Source organism: Mus caroli, unplaced genomic scaffold (genome assembly GCF_978045245.1).
Source record: "Mus caroli unplaced genomic scaffold, Mus_caroli_1 scaffold_12, whole genome shotgun sequence".
NCBI lineage: Eukaryota > Metazoa > Chordata > Mammalia > Rodentia > Muridae > Mus > Mus caroli.
The window spans coordinates 24,660,141-24,681,488 of NW_028227267.1; the positions used below are offsets into that span (position 1 = coordinate 24,660,141).

Sequence of the window (21,348 nt, forward strand, 5' to 3'; positions counted from 1 at the left end):
CCACTGGGTTCTTAAGGACAAAAATCAGAGCTGGGGATGGAGGCACATACCTGTAATCGCAGCACCTAGACGTGGAGTAGGAACACTCAGGAATTCATTCTAGGCTGTAGGAAACACACTAACAACCAGCAAAAAACTTATCTAAAAACCTGCTGTAACTTAACACATTTTAAAGAAAAAAGTTCTTTATATGTAAAAAAGAAAGACACTTGATTTTTTACATTAAAAATTTTTATTTCATTTAAAAGATCCAATATTTGAAGCCAAATTAACCCCAAATTTACAGCTACATTTAGAGATCTCTGAACTAAATGGCACTGTTTGAGGTCACCTGTCATCATTATCTCCCCCAAAGTTGTTTCTGAGCAAAAGCTGGTATTACTGTAACACATATCTTAGATGTCACCTTTCACGCAGAAGTTAAAGGCCGACAGACTTTCCCCTTGTGGGTGAGGATAAATACACAACCGACCCACCAGGTCCAATGCTTGGTGCACACGAGGTGTATGTAACTATAAAGTAACGTATGGCGCTGTGCTGTGCTCCTGTATTTATTCCAATACTGGTGTTAGTCAACACTTTCTGGGATAGTACTTCAAAATTTCCCTCTTCCAGTGCACACCAAAGGAAGTGGGTTGCTCAAGCTAGAGACAAATTACCACAAAGGAACAGCTTTTCTAGTTGGCTGGTAACAGCACAAACTACCTCCAGAGTGTTTTACTTAAAGTGATGCAGGATCTTGGTCTCTACATACATATGAGGATAAATTAAAAGATGAGTTTGTTACTTTATAGCTACACATTTGACTTCAATAGATGTGCAGACAATGTATCTAATGAGTCCATCTGGAAATCACTTCAGCAAAGGAGTCAACAGCCTGTGAAAGAGAAGACATGGCAGAGGGTGGAAAGTCATCCTTCCAGCATTCCCTTGGAGGACAGAGCTGGGCCCAAGGACAGAAGTTACCAGGAGGGAGGCTTCAGCTCCATTAAGGAGACCTTCCTAACAGAGCTGCTCAACAATGAATGGACTGCTCGTGAGGTAGAGTCACTGGAAGTGTTCAAGGTGGAAAGACAACCTTGGAGAAGGGGCTCCTGCATTTAAGAGGTTAGACTGGATGAACCTCAGGTCTCTTTCAATTCTGAGATTCTAGAAAATTCCCTCAGGGAATTCAGAAGAGAATTCCTAAAAGGAAAGAGAAAGCACACATATGGTATACTTTTAGAATCCTCTTGAGTTTTCTTTTTTAAAAGGTACAATAGAAATGTAGTCTACGGTCTTTTAAAATGCATATTTACCCTTCTCCCACTATTAATTAAGAAGGGTTCATTATGACTCCTTTATATTATAAAGAAAAGATGGAGATTATATTTATAATTTTGCAAATATTTTAGAAAAATGCTTAAAATCTAGTAGTCAATGCCCTAGAAACTTTATAGATTTTAAGTAATATGCACAGATACAAATACATTATTCATTAAATACAGCTCACGTCTGTGTTTTATTATACTCTAAAATATACAGGAATCTTGATGTACTGAAAGAGTGCAAGTAAATACAGGATTCAAGCAGTCACTATTTCTATGTACATGCTCATTAATTCTTCAAAAAACCCACAAAATTATCAAATAGATCAAAATACTGTTCTGTGTTTTCACACTTTATATTCAGAAAAACCAGCTGATAATTTACAATGTCATAAAGTTCCAGTTTCACAATACAAAAAGGGTAAGATGAAATTGGGTATCATTTTGTTGCAATGTATGGAACTTTACCCAGCTCTATTAAGACCCCTCCCCCCAATGTAAAATCATTGTTACTGGGAAAGTGACAGTTACAATAAAAGAACCACAGAAAAGTGTAATTTAAAATTAGCCTAATGTCAGCCTCTTCTCTGTTACCTGAAAGGCAATCTCTCTGACAGTAAGAAGCTGAACACCCGCTACTCTAGATCTCAGGAGGACCTAAAGCCTGAAGTATTTTAAATCTTGCCCAATACAGAAATGCCTTCCAAATAACCTGATTCTGCTTATGTTATGAATCATCAGCTAAAGCAAACTCCAATGCTTCTGAAAAGGAAGCCAAATGGTTTGATGTTGATTTTTATAAAGAAAACATCTGAAGCCAGGCATTGGTGGTGCACACCTTTAATCCCAGCACTTAGGAAGCAGAGACAGGTGAATCTCTGTGAGATCAAGGCCAGCCTGGTCTACAAAGCAAATTCTAGTACAACCAGGGCTACACATAGAGAACCCTGTCTTAAAACAACAAACGACTACAACAACAACAACAACAAAAGAAAGGATGCATTCAAGAGCCTTCCAGTACTGTGAGGGCGCATGAGAGGAAGAAGCAGATACATTTTTAGGTATTTTCTTTTACATAAAACATTTACAATCCCAGTTTGTATAGAATTCAAAGCCAGCTTTCGACATTGTTTCATAACAAGAGTCTTCAAACTTTTTAAAATTTTGATTCTTGTTTTTAAAGTTCAAAGATTAAAATAAATGACAATCGAATTCCTCCAGCCAAAAAAGAGAGGTCCCAAAGTAACTAATGTGATGCAGGTGTGCCGCGCACAGAGAGGCTCAGATGTCCCTTTCTCCAGGACCGCTGCATTACAAGAGGTGAAATAGTCTGTTTTTTAAATTCATTAAAAATTTCCTCTACGGAATTCCTTAAAAAAAAAACAATTCAATTTAAAAGCAAACCACTCAATTGTGGGCAACAGCCCTGACTTCATCTCTGTCTGTCTCTAGTACTTTCAACCACGCTGCACCCAGTTAACTGGTTCTGAAGTCTATAAAAAGTGGAATCTAAAAACTTTTATATTAAAAAATGTAAAAATACATCTGCTTCCTCTCTCATGGCTTAATACAGTACCGGGAGACACTTTCTTTATAAAAATCAACACCAAACCAAATCTGGCTTCACTTTCAGAAGCACTGAAGTTTGCTTTAGCTGACTTCTCATTTCATCTATTTCCGTTTCCACAAAATGGAGTTCTAATAAAAAAATCTGTATGTTATTTGGTCCTTGGCAATTTGATGTGTACATAATGCCTATTATACCAAACTTTTATTGCATTAAAATTTAGCTGTAATTTTATGGGTAAAATTTAATCTAGTGTTTCGATCTCTTTCTTTACAGCAGTGTTGCCCATGTAAGCAGGTCAGGGAGCAGTGTCCCAATTTCTGGCACTGCAAAGCCAATTAAAGGATCCCACAAAGCAATCGACATCACCGTGCTTTCCACTGGTCAAGTCATTATTAAGATTCTAGAAGTTCCTTTTGCAAAACTTGCCTTTAAGACTCTTCTTCCTAATGTCGTCATGTTTCTTCCATTCGCTCACTGCATGATCTTTCTTCAGGTTGAATCTGTGTGTGATAAGAAAGTGCCTTTTTCCCGAAAAAGCCCGATTTGAAGTTTCAGTGCCAGAACTTCCTTAGAGCTGCAGCTCACTCGGCCTTTCAGTAGGTCTCGGAGTCAGAGTCGTTGAGCTCATCCACGTCGGTGTACAAGTACTCCTGCTCCCCACCAATGTTGTTAAAACTGCAGTAGGAGCTGGCTTCATTCCTCATGATAGGCAAGGCTTCAAAGCTAACTGTTTTTGAGGTGTTGGTATAACGGTTAATGGCATTGAATGTCAGGGATGTCAATGGGCTACTGGACGAGACAGGCATCATGGTGGCCAAAATGAGAGCCAGGCAGTCAGCCACATCCTTATTGGGAGCACAGGCCAAAGCTGGGGTGTAGCCTATAACAGAATTTAAAATTTAAAAGTTAACATCCCAAGATCTTCCATCTTCACACACAGATTTGATGGCTTACAGCAGATACTTTGAGTAGATAAATTCACAACTGTCTAGTAAGCAGAAAGAGGTACAATGTTAAGAATGTGGGGTAGAAGGAGAGCTTTCACACTAAGTAACAGAAGCGGGAACTAAAGCCTCACAATGGGTACTTCCCCCAACATCTCACAACTTACCTATCTCCAACCCAACTTGGGAAAGATGGAGCACTCTTAGAATAAAGGGAAGAAAAAAACCCAAGAAACACACATCAGCTGATTCCCTTTAGAACAGTGAGTCGAGGCTTACTGTAATTCACACCTGTCTAAGTTAACTTCTACATGGTGACCATCTAAACATGGAAGCATATGAATTAAACACAAGGAGATGATCACTAACTACATAACAACTGAATTACAGAAGTCAGAATTTTGGTGTGCTTGTCGGCCTCAGATGTGGACGATGGCTCAGTGGGTTAAGTACCTTGTAAGCATGAGAACCTAAGTCCTGGATCCCTCTTAAAGAAGCCAGGCAGGGTGGTATGCACTTAAAATTCCACTGCTGAAAAAGCGAGTTCCCAGAACCCACTGGGTAGATACAGCCTTGTGAGAAAATGATAAACTAAACGTTAAAAACTCAGAATCCCAGACATGTATTTCCTTTCAACTTAGCCAAAAAATTTCCTCAAATATAAAGAGCCCCAAGCATCAATGGGAAAGCCATGGATAAAGCATGTGGTGGGAGAGAGGATGTAAACATCCTACTGGGACGGCAAGTTCCAACTATCCCACATCAAGTTTGGGTTGCCCTTGTTTTAAGCCATGAGCAGCCAAAAGGTGCTAATGTTATAGATGTCTTGAAATTTTAGACTAGCTTTACTTATTGTTGCTCTGTTTTTCATATTACTGTGCTCATGTTTTAGCAGCCACATAATACATACTTTAAAAGACATAACTTGTTTTAAAATAGGATGATTTATCACAAACAAAATATTGATATAGCCACCAGCCGGCTACCACAAACACTGCATGCCTTTTCCTCCTCCACAGTGTAACCACTATCCTGACCTTTTCTTTCTGTGGTAACAAATTCCTTGTTGCCCAGTTTTTTAAACCAATAAATGGAAGCATATAGTATACATATTTAAAATTTGACTTCTTTTGATTAATTATGTGAGACCTAATATTGTCACAGGTAACTATAGTCAGGTAACTTTCATTGCTGTATAGTATTTCAATATATGATCATATCACAGTATATACATCTAATTACTGGGCTTGTTTTTCTACCACTTTCATATTTTCATGATAATGAAAATATGATAATGGAGCCTGAACTCTTCTAACACTCAGAAACTATCATTAAACACAGACAACAAAGACGATCCTCTGCTCTTATGGAGCGCATATTCATTCTCATGGAAGAGACACTTCAACATGAAAAAAAACAAGCACATTATATTCAGTAAGTTACACAGACAGTTTTACTGAAAATAAGAAGAAGCGATCATGATGACTGGGACTAAGAACGCTGCAACACAGATAGGTTAGTGGAGTTAAGCTTTCATCGAGAAGATGGAATTTGAGCTATGACTTGAAACAGATGAAGGATTTAGTCAAAGAACACCCGCAGACCAGAGTGTTCCAGGTAGAAGACAGAGCTAAAACAGAGATTATAATGTATGCACTGATTCCACGGGAGAGGAACTGGAAGGGAAGAGAGAAGCAGAAAGGGCAGGGATAGGAAACAAGCTCGGAAAGGAATGGAGTAGTTTGTAGTTCACTGTGAGAACTATAAAAACTGATGGGAGAAACATTCCTTCTGTTTTAAGAATTCCCAGTGAGGGCAATAGGCAGAGAAGAAGGACACACACTACACTCACTTTAAAGAAAGAATCAGCAAAGCTGGTGGACTGTACAGTGGGCATGAGAGGAACCAAGGACAGCTCCTCAAGCTATGAAGAAGAGAACTGCCGTCAACTGAAACCAGGATTGTAAGTCTGCAGCAGGTAAGGAAAAAGGGCTGACAGTTCTATTAGACATCTATATGGTATTATTAATTAAGCAGACAGACAGACATATGAATGCAGACACAGAGGTCGCTCCTAAATAAAAAGTAAGCAAGTCTCAGCAAGGAGTTTTCAGAATCAAGGGTTAGAGAGGATCATCTAGAGGGCAAACACAGACAAGAAAAGCAGCAAGGACCACAGACTTTAGAACTCTCCAGCATTGGTGTGGAGTCCCTAAAAGCCAAGCAAAGAAAGTTTACCAAAAAGGAGTACTCACATACCCAAACTGGCCTGCCAAGTGAACCGAGATTTGACTGACCACGCAGGAGAACCATCAGGAACCCTGATGGGAAGTGTTTTACAGTGTGGTGGGGACAGAAGCCTGCCTACAGAAAGCCAGTTTCTGAGTAGTTCTGCTGCAGTGGAAAACAGAGCAGCAGCTGGCAGAGGCTGTGAGATTAGTGGTTTCTGAAGTTGGCAGAACTAATCTCTTTCTGTTAGGGGCGAGAGGCTTGAGATACAGTTTGGTGGCAGAGTACTCGCAGTACTTGATTCCAACGCCACAAACACACAGTGACATTAGTAGGGAATGATTGCTAAAGTGATCGTCTCTAACAGGAAAAAGGGGACAGAATCTAAGTTAAGAGTAGAAGGACTGGCTTTGTCTATGAATAGGACACGTTAGTAGGGCTTTGGCAAATATTTGTTTAACGAACAAAACCTTGAGTTCCAAAATGAACAAGAGTGGTGAGCAGATAGGAAATATGAAGCTTCATCTAACAGAATATATGTGCATTCGGAAGCTCACCTATCAGACGCACTTTTATTTCTCTATTATATAGAACTCCTCAATATTAATCCCAACGCTTTTCCTTGCCCAATAAAAACCCTACTAAACTTCATTTTTACTTCAAAGATGCACCAGCAAAAGAGAAAAACTCCAAGAAGCTGGCCGAGGGGAGGCCCATGGAGCCTACTTACCATTCTCATCAACAGCAAGCACACTTGCTCCTTTCCCCAGGAGCTCTTGAACAACCATTGTGAGCCCATTTCGGGCAGCAACATGCAGAGGTCTGTGGGGAAAAGTTGTACATTTATGTCCAGTGAACAGACAGATACACACCTGGCTGCCAGCAAACACTTGGGCAAGTGGTGAAGACCTAGAGATACAAACCCGAGCTCCTCCAGTTGTCAATCCGTGAAGGCAGGAGGGAGAGCGGCACCTCCACAGAAAGCCCAGCCTTGGTCAGCAGCAGTAGTTCCTGACCTCATCAAACCACTGGATCGTCTAAGACTCTATATTCAAAGTGTTAGCCAATGAACTACATTCTAATATATATATACCTTATATTTTTGAGGTTACAATTACATCATTTCCCCTTCCCTTTCCTTCCTCTAGACCCCTCCCATATATTCCTCTTTGCTTTCTTCCAAATTCATGGTCTCTTTCATTTATTGCTATTCCATACATGTGTGTATACAAATACACTGCTATGTATAACTCGCTGGGTTGGTATAATGCTACTTGTATATACTGTACGGATTCTTCAGGGCTGACCACTGGCGTTGGATTGATGTTCTCTTCTCTAGAGAAGATCATTTCACACTCTTGGTATTCCTTAGGTACCAGTGGTAGTTCTTTGTAAGGAGTTGAGGCCCTCCTGGCTTGCCCTGGTCCACTTTGGCATGGCTATTGAGGTCATGTTGAGGTAGTCATTTTGGCAAGACTGTACAGGTGTGGCTTCTGACCTTACTCCATGGCATACTCACACAAAACATCCCCCGACTCTCTGGCTCTTACCATCTTTCAGCCCCTGCTTTCACAATGTTCCCTGAATCTTAGGGGCAGGAGTATTTTACGGATGTGTCCACTGGGACTGGGTGAGCTACAGTCTTAACATACTGGTTTAAGAAATGAAGTTAACAAATACACAATCAAGGCTATAAACATTTATACTACAGTATCACAAATTCAAATAGTCTTTAAAAGATGTTTACTGGTCCAGTGATTAACATTTGGACCTTTGAGGGATTTGACTGAACCTGGAATGTGAACTATTCCCATCTTTTTTTCTTTTTCTTTTTTAAACTGGAAATTGAAAGAGGATGATGGAAGAGCTGGGTTTAAGATCTCAGTGAAACTCAAGTCTTACTGCTTATATTCAGAGACTGGTTCTTTCGGAAACCTCTTTAAGTTTATAACATACACACACAGAGACAGAGAGAAAGCTAGTATGAATAGCACTTTTCAGAATAGCTCTACCTTCCTTTAGAAAATTAAATGAATAAGCAGACTGAGAAAAAGACCATTATTATCAATGCTGTAATTTCAAATTGCAACAATGTTGCAACATTAAAAATTTTTTAAATATTAGAACTTTTAGTTTTATGGTTTCAGAAATGAGTCCTGACAATTGTAAAAACTATTCTTTAAATGCTTTGTAACTGATCTATTTTAAAAGTGCATTTACCTTTTTATAAACTGTAGAGATCACTAAATTTAGTTAGATACTTAAAGTACTCACGTTTGCAAGGCTGCGTTGGTTGCATTGATGAGGTTTCTATCTGTTATCTTTTCCAGAATTAACAAGGCACTAGTTTCATGACCCTAAAATTGTGGAAAATAGCTCTTAAAAACATCTCACTATAAAGAATAAACATATAAATCCAACCATCTCTAATATATGTACAATATTACACATACATACAATTTTTCTAAGGTAATGTCCTAAGTATCTACTTATAGGTATCAGAAATAGGAATAAGAAGACAGGTCAATATGAAGGGCTAAGCTTGTATTTCAAAACCTAGTAAGCCAACACTCCCCTGTAACCTCACCCTACCTAAGTCATTTGCTTCCTATTTCTGTTCATTTTAGTGAACTGGAAAAAAGGTCAACCAACAGTAACCAGGAGAACCCATTCTTAAACTATGTACATACCTTGCCACAAGCCAAATGAAGGGCGGTGTTTTTACTCTTATCTTGTAATGTCAGATCTGCACTAGCACTGCTAACCAGCATCTCTGGGAGGAAAAAGTGCATCAATTCTTATGCTTATGAACATGTTTCTTAAATTACCAGTAACTCACTGTAGAGAAACGAAGACATAGAGCAAAAAATATCCCTCTTGCAAATACTTAATTCAAGATAAACACTATAATGCACATTACCATAGAATTATAGGGAACTTTTATATTCTTATGTGAATCAGATTAACATTTTGGAGTGTTAATAAATTTCAAACATTGTTTTATGTGCTCTAGTTTTATAGGAACTTATTCAATCCTTACATGATCTTTTAAAGTAGATGCTGTCATTTTTCTCTTTTTGCAAGTGAAAGAACTGAGGCAGGAGGTCAATTAATTAGATCTAGGACTCTCACTCATGCAATCTGGTTCCATAGCCACCGTTATTAAATCCTGAGGTTAAACTACCCTGATAACGAAAGGGTAATGCTCCAGAATGAAATGTGGAATGATGAGGGCACCGGGAAGCTAAGTTACACACAGGGAATTCTGGCAGCTCCCCCATGCCCCCCCCCCCGCCCCGTTTTTTAACTCGTGGGTTGTGCTTTATTACCTAGCCCAGAGTCCCCTTCTACTTCTAATCTTCTGAGAGGCTCTTGGGCAGCAGAGTGTATAGGAACAAACTAAGCTTGGTTCTAAGCAGTGTTTCCTTTCTTATGGAGACACAATGGAACCAAGGCTGACCCTCAAACTAGGGGCATTTCTACATCTCTAGACAGTTTCTTTACCAACTGTATTGGTTTGTCCGTTTTCTGCAGCCATCATGAGAGGTGTTTTTCCGGTAGAGTCTGCAGAATTGACCTGAGCATTCTGGCTGAGCAGCAGTTGTAAACACTCCACATGGTCTGTGAAGGCAGCGGCGTGGAGAGGAGTTCTGGGACACAGTAAAACACATGACACAAGCTAAATGGCACATATACTGGAAACAATTATTCCTCAGACTAGAACAAACAGTTTTCCAAGGGTTTACTCATTATGCTACAGAAGCATTCTAAGAAACAAATAAGCTCAAAGGGACTAATTTCTATTTTAGATATGTATACTTTACATAATCTAAAAACTCTACAACTTGCCTAAATAAGGATGAACTATACATAGACTGTTAACACTATAGCACTAAAGAAAACTTAACAGAAATAGATGTTTACCCCCAAATGACTACTTATTACAATTGTTGCACTGTTTTTTCAATCTGTAATCCAATTTAGAAAACTGTTAACTTTTTAAGCAATTTTCTCTGGGTTTAAAATCATATTTCTTCAAATAGGAGAGTAACCTTTATATTTTAAAATAAAGTGACAAAACTTAAAATTCCCTAATAATATGAGAAATTTAAGACTTGATAATTTACATCTGCAAACTCCTTTTTTCAATTAGTTGTGAGTTCTCTATAAGCTCTCAAACCGAAGGCCAGTAGTTACCATGCTTTCTCTTATTGAGAGTAACACTGGATGACACTAATTGGGGTCCTACCTTCCCTTTGCATCTGTGGCATTCACAATGCCGGCTCCTAAGGTGTCAATCAGCATCTCAGCAGCACCTTCATTGTCGTTGATCCTGGACGAACAACAAGGCCATCAGTGTCACAGTAACAATTTTTCTTAAAACACCTCAGTAAGTCTGATTCACTAAGGCTTTACTTACACGGCACAATGCAGGGGGCTGAAAGCATTTCCATCTATTTTCTGGAAAACATCCTGTTCTAAAAGTAGCTCCACACATGTCTCATGACCTAATAGGTGCATAAAAACTAGATATTAACATATAAGACATACTTGCAACAATCTCAAATGTATAGAAGTATTTAGAAGGAAAAAGTTTAAGCCCCTGCTTGAATGTATCTCCACTCCTTAGACCATAACTAATGTAACTAATGATCTCAAAGGCCCTAGAAAATCTCTAGGCACACACACCTGCCTGCACATGGTTTTGTTTTTTTTTTTTTAAACAGTTCAAATAGCATGTTTTGTTTTGCAACTTTCCTCTTCAACTAATAAATGGTATATACCTTTTTAAAATAGCAAATAAAGGACAATTTCCTAAAACACTAGATACTGTGAAAAAAAGGACAAATATGCTGACTTCTGAGAGAAGTACGCAGATAGCCTTTTAAAAAACGCAACCTTAAAAACAGAAAACAAAGAACCCAACAAAATTATAAATCCCAACCAAAACTTCGGATTTTCTTAGCCTGGGAGTTGGTTCTCTTCACTCATATGGATTCCTAGGAAGCAAATTCAGGTTGGCAGGTTTGGTGGCAAGCGCTTTACTTGATGAGACATTTTGTGGATCCCACAAAAATTATTCTTATGAAGATTTTTAAACTTCTCAGTTCTTGTTAACATTGCAACATTACTAATAGCTGAAACTGTCAAATCCTGACACCAAGAAGTATAGAGCCACCACCCTCTGAGTTGGGCAAGGGCTGCTTTACTATCTCCAGGAATCAGCACTGGGTGGAGCCGAGCCAACAACCTCACCATTTCTCTCAATACTCCAGAGAGCTATTTCTGAGGGTTAACTTTTGAAAGGAATAAATGAGATAATCAAGATACTCAAAATTATACAAGCATATGACTATATAAACTGAAATTCTAAACTTTAAGCTTAGTAAGTATATAGCTAATTCTTTTCTAAAACCACTTCGAGAAAAAAGCTTGCTTGATTTTATTGAAGTGTTTCTATTTTTCTGTGCAAGAATTACTAATTAGAGTAAAACCATTCAATATATTACACTTTTAAAATGTCAAATTACTGTAAGGCCATCATTTGGCTATCAATAAGGCATTCATTTTAGACTGTCTGCTCTGTTACTGCATTAACATTCATTTCTTCCAGCTCAGTTCAGAATCACTAAAACCCTGCCTGTCTGAAAGTCAGACACGTCTGCTTGTTTCTCATACAGAATGTACTTAGAAAGCCGAAGTCCATCAGCGACAGAGAAAGAAAAGCATCCCACATACAGACCTGTGAGCAATGCTGTAAAACAAAGTAAACCACCAAAAGAGAAGTACATTTTACCTTAGGAAACATACTTCTTTGCAAATTGTTTTAATGGTTAATTGCCACTGTTGATATATTTAAAAAAAATATCAGCCAACAAAAAACTGCTTTAGCCAGGTAGTGCTGGCACACGCCTTTAATCCCAGCACTTGTGAGGCAGTGGCAGGTAGATATTTGAGTTTGAGGCCAGCCTGGTCTACACAGAGAAACTCTGTCTTAAAAAACCAAACCAAACCAAACCAAAAAAAATTGCCTTAAAAGCTTATCTCGCTGATTTTTACATAAAATTCCCATCTGTGGATACTTTCTCAGTATATTACACTCACAAAATGTTAATTCATATTATAAAAACAAACTGAACTTCAGTGGCAATGTATGGTAATTCCTTTGACTCAGAGACAATCTGGCTACTGTGGTATAATTATTAGACTTCCATCCAAGTGAGTTGAAAGAAAAAAAAATGTAAAGGCTTATCTCAAACACTTTTGAAAATGAGTGACTTCTCTTTATCAAGATAAAGGACTTTGTTTTTGTTTACTTAGAACCCAGTAGACAGACACTCAAAGCAGGTTTTTATCTGATACTTAACCATTGTAGCAAGCCCAGTGAAGTGCTGTATACCCATGATTGTCTACTATGGCTGGATTTGCATCCACAGATGTTGCTGACTGCAAAAGGGCTCCAAGAACTCCAATGTGTCCACAGGCTGCTGACAAGTGTATGGGTGTCCGACCCCGGCTGTCCCGTAGTAAGCACTTAGCACCATGTTGAAGTAATGCGTCTACACACTCTTCATGGCCTGTCACTGCCTGCAAAAATAATTTGGGTGTATTAAACACACCGTGTTTGGGGAAGGGCACACGCATATAATGCATTTATGTTTAATTTTGGCTCACCCCTCTGTGCAACGCTGTCCTTCCCCACTTGTCTTTGGCATCTACATTTGCTCCTTTGTTCAGTAGTGAGTATACACAGTCCGTGTGCCCATTGAGAACCGACAGCATAAGAGGTGTCCTGAACAGTAACGGAATTAGATTTAGTGTCACCACTGACAAAACGGCAATGATGTGATGGCTTATTTTTCATGTATGCACTTTTGCAATATAACTTTATATGTATTTAAATGAAAACTTTTTGTCTTAGTCAGGGTTTCTATTCCTGCACAAACATCATGACCAAGAAGCAAGCTGGGGAGGAAAGGGTTTATTCAGCTTACACTTCCATACTGCTGTTCATCACCAAGGAAGTCAGGACTGGAACTCAAGCAGGGCAGGAAGCAGGAGCTGATGCAGAGCCATGGAGGGATGTTCTTTACTGGCTTGCTTCCCCTGGCTTGCTCAGCCTGCTCTCTTATAGAACCCAAGACTGCCAGCCCAGAGATGGTCCCACCCATAAGGGGACCTCCCCCCTTGATCATTAATTGAGAAAATGCCTTACAGCTGGATCTCATGGAGGCATTTCCTCAACTGAAGCTCCTTTCTCTGTGATAACCCCAGCTGTGTCAAGTTGACACAAAACTAGCCAGTACAGCTATGGTTGACATTTTTAGTTACAAACTTTGATGTATCTACTAAAATAGGGACCAAAAGTATTAGAATATTTAATACTTTAACAACAATTTAAGAGCAAAATATAGTGGTACATGCCTATAATCCCAGCACTAAAGAGGGTGAGGTAGTGAGATTATGTTATGGAGGCCTGGATTATATACTCAAATGCTGTCTCAAAAAAAAAAAATTAAAAATGATTGAAACTTACTGTCCATTTCCATCTTGAATATCTACTGCATTCTGTGGCTCTGCATTTCCTATTAATAACCGTAAGCATTCCGAATGACCATTTGTTGCTGTAAAGTAAAAGAAAATAATTTTAGTATGTACAATATAACAAAACTAGAGTAAGCATATCTTTGAGTATATAATTTTGGAACCCTTTCAATGAATTCATTAAGCACCAGGACAGCACCTGCACACAAAGTAGGTTTTATACTGTATTTGCTATCAGGGGAATTGTATTTGTTCACAGGAAGGAAAACACACACTCCACAGCTATCCCTTCACCATCCTCCATGCTAACAGAATCCTCATTTCATTTAGAAGAGTGACCTGCCTCCAGCCAAGGTGTGCAATCAAGTCAACTACGTTAGACCAAGTCAGTCATATTAATCATATTTTCTTTCAACAGTGATTAGCTGCAAGGTAAGTACAAGGTCCAGAGTCAACCACGAAGATATTGAGAAGTCTAGAGAGCTTTGGGCAAATCGTTTTAATTTTGATAATGAAAGGCCCCTTTCTAAAACGCCAGTTGTGGATATAGTCCTGTAAAGCAGCAGCTATGATTCTGTGACATAAACACAAAAGCAAGCGCTGAGAAGGACTCTGTTGGCATGTTGAGTGAGGGCGGCGTGGAACCACGACTGTAGGGCTCTACACTTTTTGGAGTGGGACTGAATCCCTGTTGATTACGACACATTTGGTTAGGTAATTTTTTAGCTGAAAAGAATTCCAAATAGCACATACACTAATAGATGACATATTTTATAAAGAAATGTTTTCATATGCCCCACAGCTTATTAACTGACAAACAGAAGAACAATCCCTCCACCTCAATAGGACACTTTAAGGTATGTTATCCTCCAGAAATCAAGTCCTGCCACACACAATAAACAAATAAAGTGTATGGAAATATGCAAGTGACAAAATGATACAGAAAGGAAGGTCTTCTATGATTCCTAAGCCTCCCCCCCCAAAAAAAGTAATGAGAAAACTAGGTGCCTATTTGTCCAGAGTATTTTGCAGCTTGGCAAGCCTCAAATTCACTATTTATGGAAGAATGACCATGAACTTCTGATCTTTCTGTCTCTATCTCCTAAGTGCTGAAATTGCTACCGAGTACAACCACACATCCTTTATGAGGTACTGGAGACAGACCTGCTGACTTTTCTGTCTCTGTCATTATAAGCATACACCACCACTCCCTCTTTCATGTGGACTGGACTTCACATATGGTAGGTAAGTACTCTACCAGCTGAGCTGCACCCCAAGCCTCTATACAGTACCTTTTAATAGTTCGATGAGACTCTAATAACTTATAAAAACTTACCACTCCAAACCACCCTCACTCAGGCTGCATGTTGCACTCTAGCAACAGATCTTAGCTTAGTAATAAACATGTGTCAAAATACTTGGGGAGAGATCAACGAGCTCTAATTTGGCTTATTATTAAAATGTCAATTCATTTATATTCAGTACACAGTAGCTTCTGATGAGTGTTGTTGTGTTCTAAGTTCAATAACCACAGTACTAGCACAGTATCATTGTGAGAACAGAATGTTAACCTTCAGGGAGGGAAAACAAGTGTTTCCTCACAGCACATAAGTAGTAATATACTTCCCAAACTGTCTCTGACTGTGAGAGACATCTGCAGAAGAGTTTCATCCAGTGTTTGTCTTACACGATGAGTAACACAGTACATTTGTCTCAGAGCTCTTTCTCTCTCAAAATGCTCATGAGTTAGACTGCTGGATGCCTGTATTCCCAGCACTTGAGACAGAAGCTGATGTGGGAAAATTGTCACTTTGAGGCAGTCATGGGCTACATACAGCAGAGTTCTAAGTCAGTGTAGGCTGATGAGACCATGTCATTCACACACACACACACACACACACACACACACACACACACACACATATGGTGGGGGTGACAAACACTCCATTTAAAGCTTTAAATTAGTTCTGTAAACAATCTGTGGTTACAGTATTTTGAAGTCATATAAAGATTTACATGATTCTCTTATTTATAATAGAAAATGACTTCTTATTCATACTCCTTGATAGTTTTTAAATAACATATTTATTATGAGATCTTAAATGTTCATTAAAACAGTTGTTTCTAACCTGTGGCTGAATATCCAATAGTTTTTAAAGCTTTTCTGGGAGCAACAGTATAGTCTATATTTCTATAGTCTTCTAAAATGTATCTTTTCCCAAACAGTACAAAGTAGAACTCAAGTAATATATTTGAGTGATTTCTGAAAGATCACTCCATAAACACAAAGTGAATCGAATCAGACTGCATAAAGACAGGAACTAATAAGAAAACCACCTGACTACTATTTTTCTTTTCTCTCTCTCTTTTTTCCTTCCTTCCTTCCTTCCTGTTTTACTTTTTTCAAGACAGGGTTTCACTGTGTAGCCCTGGCTGTCCTGGAACTCATTCTATAGACCAGGCTACCCTCTAATTCAAGAGATCCACCTGCCTCTGTTTCCTGAGTGCTGGGATAAAAGGCATGCGCCACCATCACTTGGCTTGACTACTATCTTTCAGTTGTACCTACCAGTCTTGGCTATTGAAAATGGATACTGCCATGTAGTAATTCCTGTAAAGAGTTGGGAAATGTGTGTCTTCTATTTATATACTTATATTTATATAGTACTAGTCATTTCTATGATTGTTCACCTCTCCCTTTTCCAGTCTTTTCTCACATACCAGTAACTTGGTTATAGATTCCTACATTTTTCATACATTGCCAACACTATAAAATTACAGTCTGGGGTAGCCCTTGCAGAAGTTAACATTCTATAAATTTTTTCTAAGCATTTAATGCAGTGTATTAGACTAGTAAAATAAGCAAAAACCTCTATTAGGGCTAAACAGATGGTTTAGTGGCCAAGAGTGTTTGGTACTCTTACAGAGGACCTGGCTTTGGTCCCTAACACTGACATGATGGCCTACCCATAAGTCCAGTTCTGGGGGATTGGACACCTTCTGATTTCCATAAACACAAGACACAGATGTGGCACACACATATATTCATACAGGCAAACCTTCATACATATGAAATTTAAATAAGTCTTAAAAGTATTTATTTTTAAAACATTAATGGTTGCCACTAGAGTACATGTTAATCTAAAATAACTTCCATTTTATTCTATTTTTTAAAAGTGTTGTCTTGCTGTTGTTTTTCCTTCAGAATACAATCATTTGACATTTAACATAAGAAGTAAACACAATTACCAGGAGCAATACCAAAAGAATATTATGACTATCAACAGCAAATCAAGTATAGTAATTGGCATACCTGCTGCATGGATAGGTGTTCTCTTCAAAACGTAATCTTTTACGAGGATTGAAGCTCCCTGATTAATGAGTACATCCACACATTCAACATGGCCCTTAAAGGCTGCAAGATCTAAGGGTGTTCTACCACTACTATTTCTTACATCAAGATCTAACAAAGACTGTACCAACACTTCCAGGGCTTGATGGTGACCATGATAAGCCTAGAAATAAAAATATGTATGTTAGACCGACTCCCTAAGAAGATTCCCCCTCCCCACCCAGTTCTGGGGATGGGAACTAAGGACTTGTGTGTGTTAGGTAAGTAAGGAGTAAGTAAGTCTACTAGAGTTACATGTCCACTACCCTACTGCATTGGAAAATGTAAAGTAAGCAAATTTATTTTTACATTGTTATGCCTGACATAATACAAACTTCTATATTGAAAAGCCAGAAAGATTAAACTATAGATTTTTATTTTGTAATAATCACTAGTACTCTCCCATATTAAGGAATTCATACTCTATAAATAATAAAACCTCAAATGACAGGTGGTCACAATACTTGATTTCTCATAAAACAACTACCTTTATCCCATGATGTGCCAGAGCTCAAACATAAGCATATCTTCCAGCACAAAGGTACTGACTTGAGATCTGATAGAATATCTGTCAGGCACAGTGGTAACTGTGGGAAACAGTGAGACCTAAAAGATCTGTCAGAAAAAATTGGAGCTCCCACCATCACACAGCCTAAGAAACTCTGCAGACAATTCACTTTACAGGATATTAATGGCACATAGATTATTTATACTGGGTAAGATACTGTATAGGGAATAAAGCAATAAGCCTCACAGGATGATAAAGCAGTACTTCTGCAAAATATCCAAAAAGCAGGCTGGTGAAACAGTTCTGTGTGTAAATGGTACTTGGTACACAAGCCTAGTGACTTAAGTTCCATTTCCAAACTCATGCAAAGGTAGGACAGAACTGAATCATTTATGAGATGGACTGAAAATGGGGTACAGAGGGTCCAGGATACCCACTCTAAAAGAAGGAAAGAAAAAGCCAGAGAGTATAAGCAAAGAGAAAGCTTGGTTCTACTGATGTCTCTGTAGGAAGTTTAATGATTCAAAAGGTTAACTATCTCAAAGACTAAAGTGAGTGTAGACAATGGAATTCATTCTAGATTCATGTCCAAATTTACTTGGCAATATAAAGTGAAAGAACTCATGCTACTCCAAGAACAAGCTCTGAGGAATCAGTGGACACACAGAAGACAGATCTAACCAAAAAAACAAATAAGGGAGAGAAAATGATAATGCCTTGTTATAGGGTTCTTTCCCTCATCAGCTCCTCTAAGGGACCAAAGGAAAAGCCTGTATGTCTAGTACCAACAAATTTAGGAAAAAATAATACTTTCCTAAAACCTCATTCCAGTGTCCCACTGTATCAGGTTGAAAAGGTGAGGTGAAAATAATAATAAAAGAAAGTGAACTATTTCAACTAATTTCTGAAAGTTTCTTAGGATGAGGTATTATGGTGGTTTGAACAGGTATGGCCCCCATAGACCCATGTGTTTGGATGCCTGGCTCATGGGGAGTGGCACTATTAGGAGGTGTGGCCTTGTTGGAGGAAGTGTCACTGTGGAGGTGGGCTTTCTCCTATGCTCAAATTTCAACAAGTGTGGAAGACAACTTTTCCTTCTGCTGCCTACAGATCAAGATATAGAGCTCTCAGCTCCTTCTCCAGAGCACCATGTCTACTTCCATACTTCCCACCATGATGATAATGGACTAACCCTCTGACACTGTAAGCCAGCCCCAGTGAAATGTTTTCCTTTATAAGAGTTGCTTTGGTCATGGTGTCTCTTCATAGCAATGGAAACCCTAAGTAAGACAGATAGATATAAAATGCAAAACTAGGAATATAGTCACATTTCATGGAACTTAAATACTAACTAAATTGCAAAACTACCCATTTCAGTTTAGAAAGCCTATCTAACACAGCTATACTGAGATAGCCAAGAGATGGGGGACTCTAAGCGTCCATTGATAAGCTGATTGAATACAAAACGCAATGCACACAATGCACACATGTAAGCTTAAAAATGAAGGAACTGTGTGTTTAGTCAGATTTATATAGTAGCAGCCAGAAGAGGAGGAAACACACAGCTATTGCCTTAAAAATGAAGGAACTGTGTGTTTAGTCAGATTTATATAGTAGCAGCCAGAAGAGGAGGAAACACACAGCTATTGCCTTAAAAATGAAGGAACTGTGTGTTTAGTCAGATTTATATAGTAGCAGCCAGAAGAAGAGGAAACACACAGTTATTGCCTTAAAAATGAAGGAACTGTGTATTTAGTCAGATTTATATAGTAGCAGCCAGAAGAGGAGGAAACACACAGTTATTGCCTTAAAAATGAAGGAACTGTGTGTTTAGTCAGATTTATATAGTAGCAGCCAGAAGAGGAGGAAACACACAGTTATTGCCTTAAAAATGAAGGAACTGTGTGTTTAGTCAGATTTATATAGTAGCAGCCAGAAGAAGAGGAAACACACAGCTATTGCCTTAATGGTTTTAACATTTAAGACACAAAAGTTTTAGAGATCTAACACAATTGAACAGCATTCTAAGAGATGCTTAAGGAAGTACATTTAATGGGGAACACAGGGCTGTAATATCAGATCATGGGAGGCTAAGATAAGGGGGACTGTCAGTTTAAGGCTAGCTTCAGCTACAAAACAAGGCCCTGTGAGTAATGGAGGGGGGAGGGAAGAACTTGTGGAGTTAGTGAGCAGCACAGTAACAGCAGTAAGTTAGTAAGACAGGCCTATGGCAGACGGCAAGACTGTTGGAACCACTGATGCCGATTTGTTGATTCTCTACCAAATAGTAAATCTAGCACCAAACAAATGCCTAGAAATGACTGACAGTGACAATGCAAGAAACACCGAGTTATCTACTCAAAAAGTGCCTTTCTTCTTACCAACAGTAAAGGAGCTACAGCTACTTTCTCCATACTGACTTCACCTTCTCAGACTTAGTACTCACAATTCAAGCCTGGGTAGAGGAGACGAGGAAGCAGAAAGCTTTGCAACACTGTGCTTAGCTAGGTTTTCTTTCTGTCAAGTTGACTGAAGCTACAGTAATCTGAGAGGAGTGAGCCTCGACTGAGAAAGTGCCAGAGTAAGATCTTGCCATACACAGGCAAACCTACAGGGCATTTTCTTAGGGATGTGTGAGGGCCCAGCCCATTCCAGGTGGGTCTACTCTTGGGCTGCTGGTCCTGGGTGCTAAGAAAGCAGGCCAAACAAGCCAAAGGTGAAAGTCAGTAAGCAGCACTCCTCTATGGCCTTCGCATGAGCTTCTGCCTCCAGATTCCTGCTGTTTGAATTTCTGCCCTGAGGGTCTTCAACAATAAACTGTGATCTGGAAGTATAAGCAAAGTAACCCTTTCCTCTGTGCCGTGGTTTAAATGAGAATGTCTTCCACAGACTTACATGGAAATGCTTGGTCCCCAGATGGTGGACTAGCCACACCAGGCCCAGCCCTGCTTTCTCTCTGCTTTTGGATCAGTACACGAGCTCTTAGCTACTGCTCCACTGCCATGCCTGCCTGCCTGTCACCATGCTCCCTGCCATCATGGGTCATGGACTCACCCTCTGAAACTATAAAATGCCTTGGTCATGGTGTCTCTTCTCAGCAATAGTAGCAGTAGCTAAGACAATCTCCTATTAGTTTTTGGTCATGCTGTCTTATCACTGCAACAGAAATCTTAACTAAGCCAGGAATCTTACTGGTAATTTAGATAACTAAGGTGGGGGAGAGGAGCAAGAGGCAGAAAGATTCAGTATGTCAGTGTTCGATCATATGCAAGGAGAAAATTAAGATAAAAGGTTACAGAACGTGTGAAAAAGAAACAAATGTATAACTGAACTTCTAGTGATCCTGTTAAATAAAGTTCTGCACTTAACACCAGGGGTCATAGAAACATCTAGTCCTATATCCTGGTCTTCTAATAATTCAAGTCCTCCACCCAAATTTGTCTTCAAAATCAATTCTTTTAGTACAGAGGAGCTAAGATGGGTTTTATTTTGACTGGCACTCAGGAGGAATCTGAAGATGGAGAGTATGCACCCAACAGCAGTGAGTGAAGTAGCACTGAATCTACAATTAGCCGGCCATAAGCAAGCCAACAACTGCTAAAATTTACACAAACTGGGTAGTGTATATTATCTGCTTAACAAATTACAGTCCTCCTATGGGGGCAGCACATTTTAAATTCATATCAAAATAATATTTTCTCACTTAAAAGCAGGGCTTGAGGGAGCCAAGAACCACCACTTAGAGAAAATTGAGACACAGATAACCAAGAATGCACTAAACAAGTTCTTAACGTTCTTTTTTTTTTTTTTAAAGATTTATTTATTTATTATTATATGTAAGTACACTGTAGATG

General features: G+C 38.9%; 1 protein-coding gene across 4 annotated transcripts in view; it reads right to left on the minus strand.

Annotated features, from left to right (window-relative positions):
* Positions 1-219: 219 nt before the first annotated feature.
* Positions 220-21,348, minus strand: part of Ankrd28 (ankyrin repeat domain 28) — a 139,188-nt gene continuing 118,059 nt past the window's right edge. For 3 of the 4 annotated variants that reach the window (XM_021181416.3, XM_029469317.2, XM_021181414.3), the window contains exons 18-28: positions 16,909-17,110; positions 13,588-13,675; positions 12,726-12,843; positions 12,419-12,638; positions 10,471-10,558; positions 10,300-10,383; positions 9,555-9,700; positions 8,741-8,823; positions 8,325-8,407; positions 6,781-6,872; positions 1,471-3,757 (exon numbers count right to left, since the gene is read on the minus strand). In XM_021181416.3, coding sequence (XP_021037075.1) covers positions 3,471-3,757; positions 6,781-6,872; positions 8,325-8,407; positions 8,741-8,823; positions 9,555-9,700; positions 10,300-10,383; positions 10,471-10,558; positions 12,419-12,638; positions 12,726-12,843; positions 13,588-13,675; positions 16,909-17,110 — 1,491 coding nt within the window. In that variant the 3' untranslated portion in view covers positions 1,471-3,470. Of the gene's footprint in view, positions 1,186-1,470; positions 3,758-6,780; positions 6,873-8,324; positions 8,408-8,740; positions 8,824-9,554; positions 9,701-10,299; positions 10,384-10,470; positions 10,559-12,418; positions 12,639-12,725; positions 12,844-13,587; positions 13,676-16,908; positions 17,111-21,348 lie in introns of those variants that run through there. The other variant, XR_015044610.1, reaches the window with a different exon arrangement.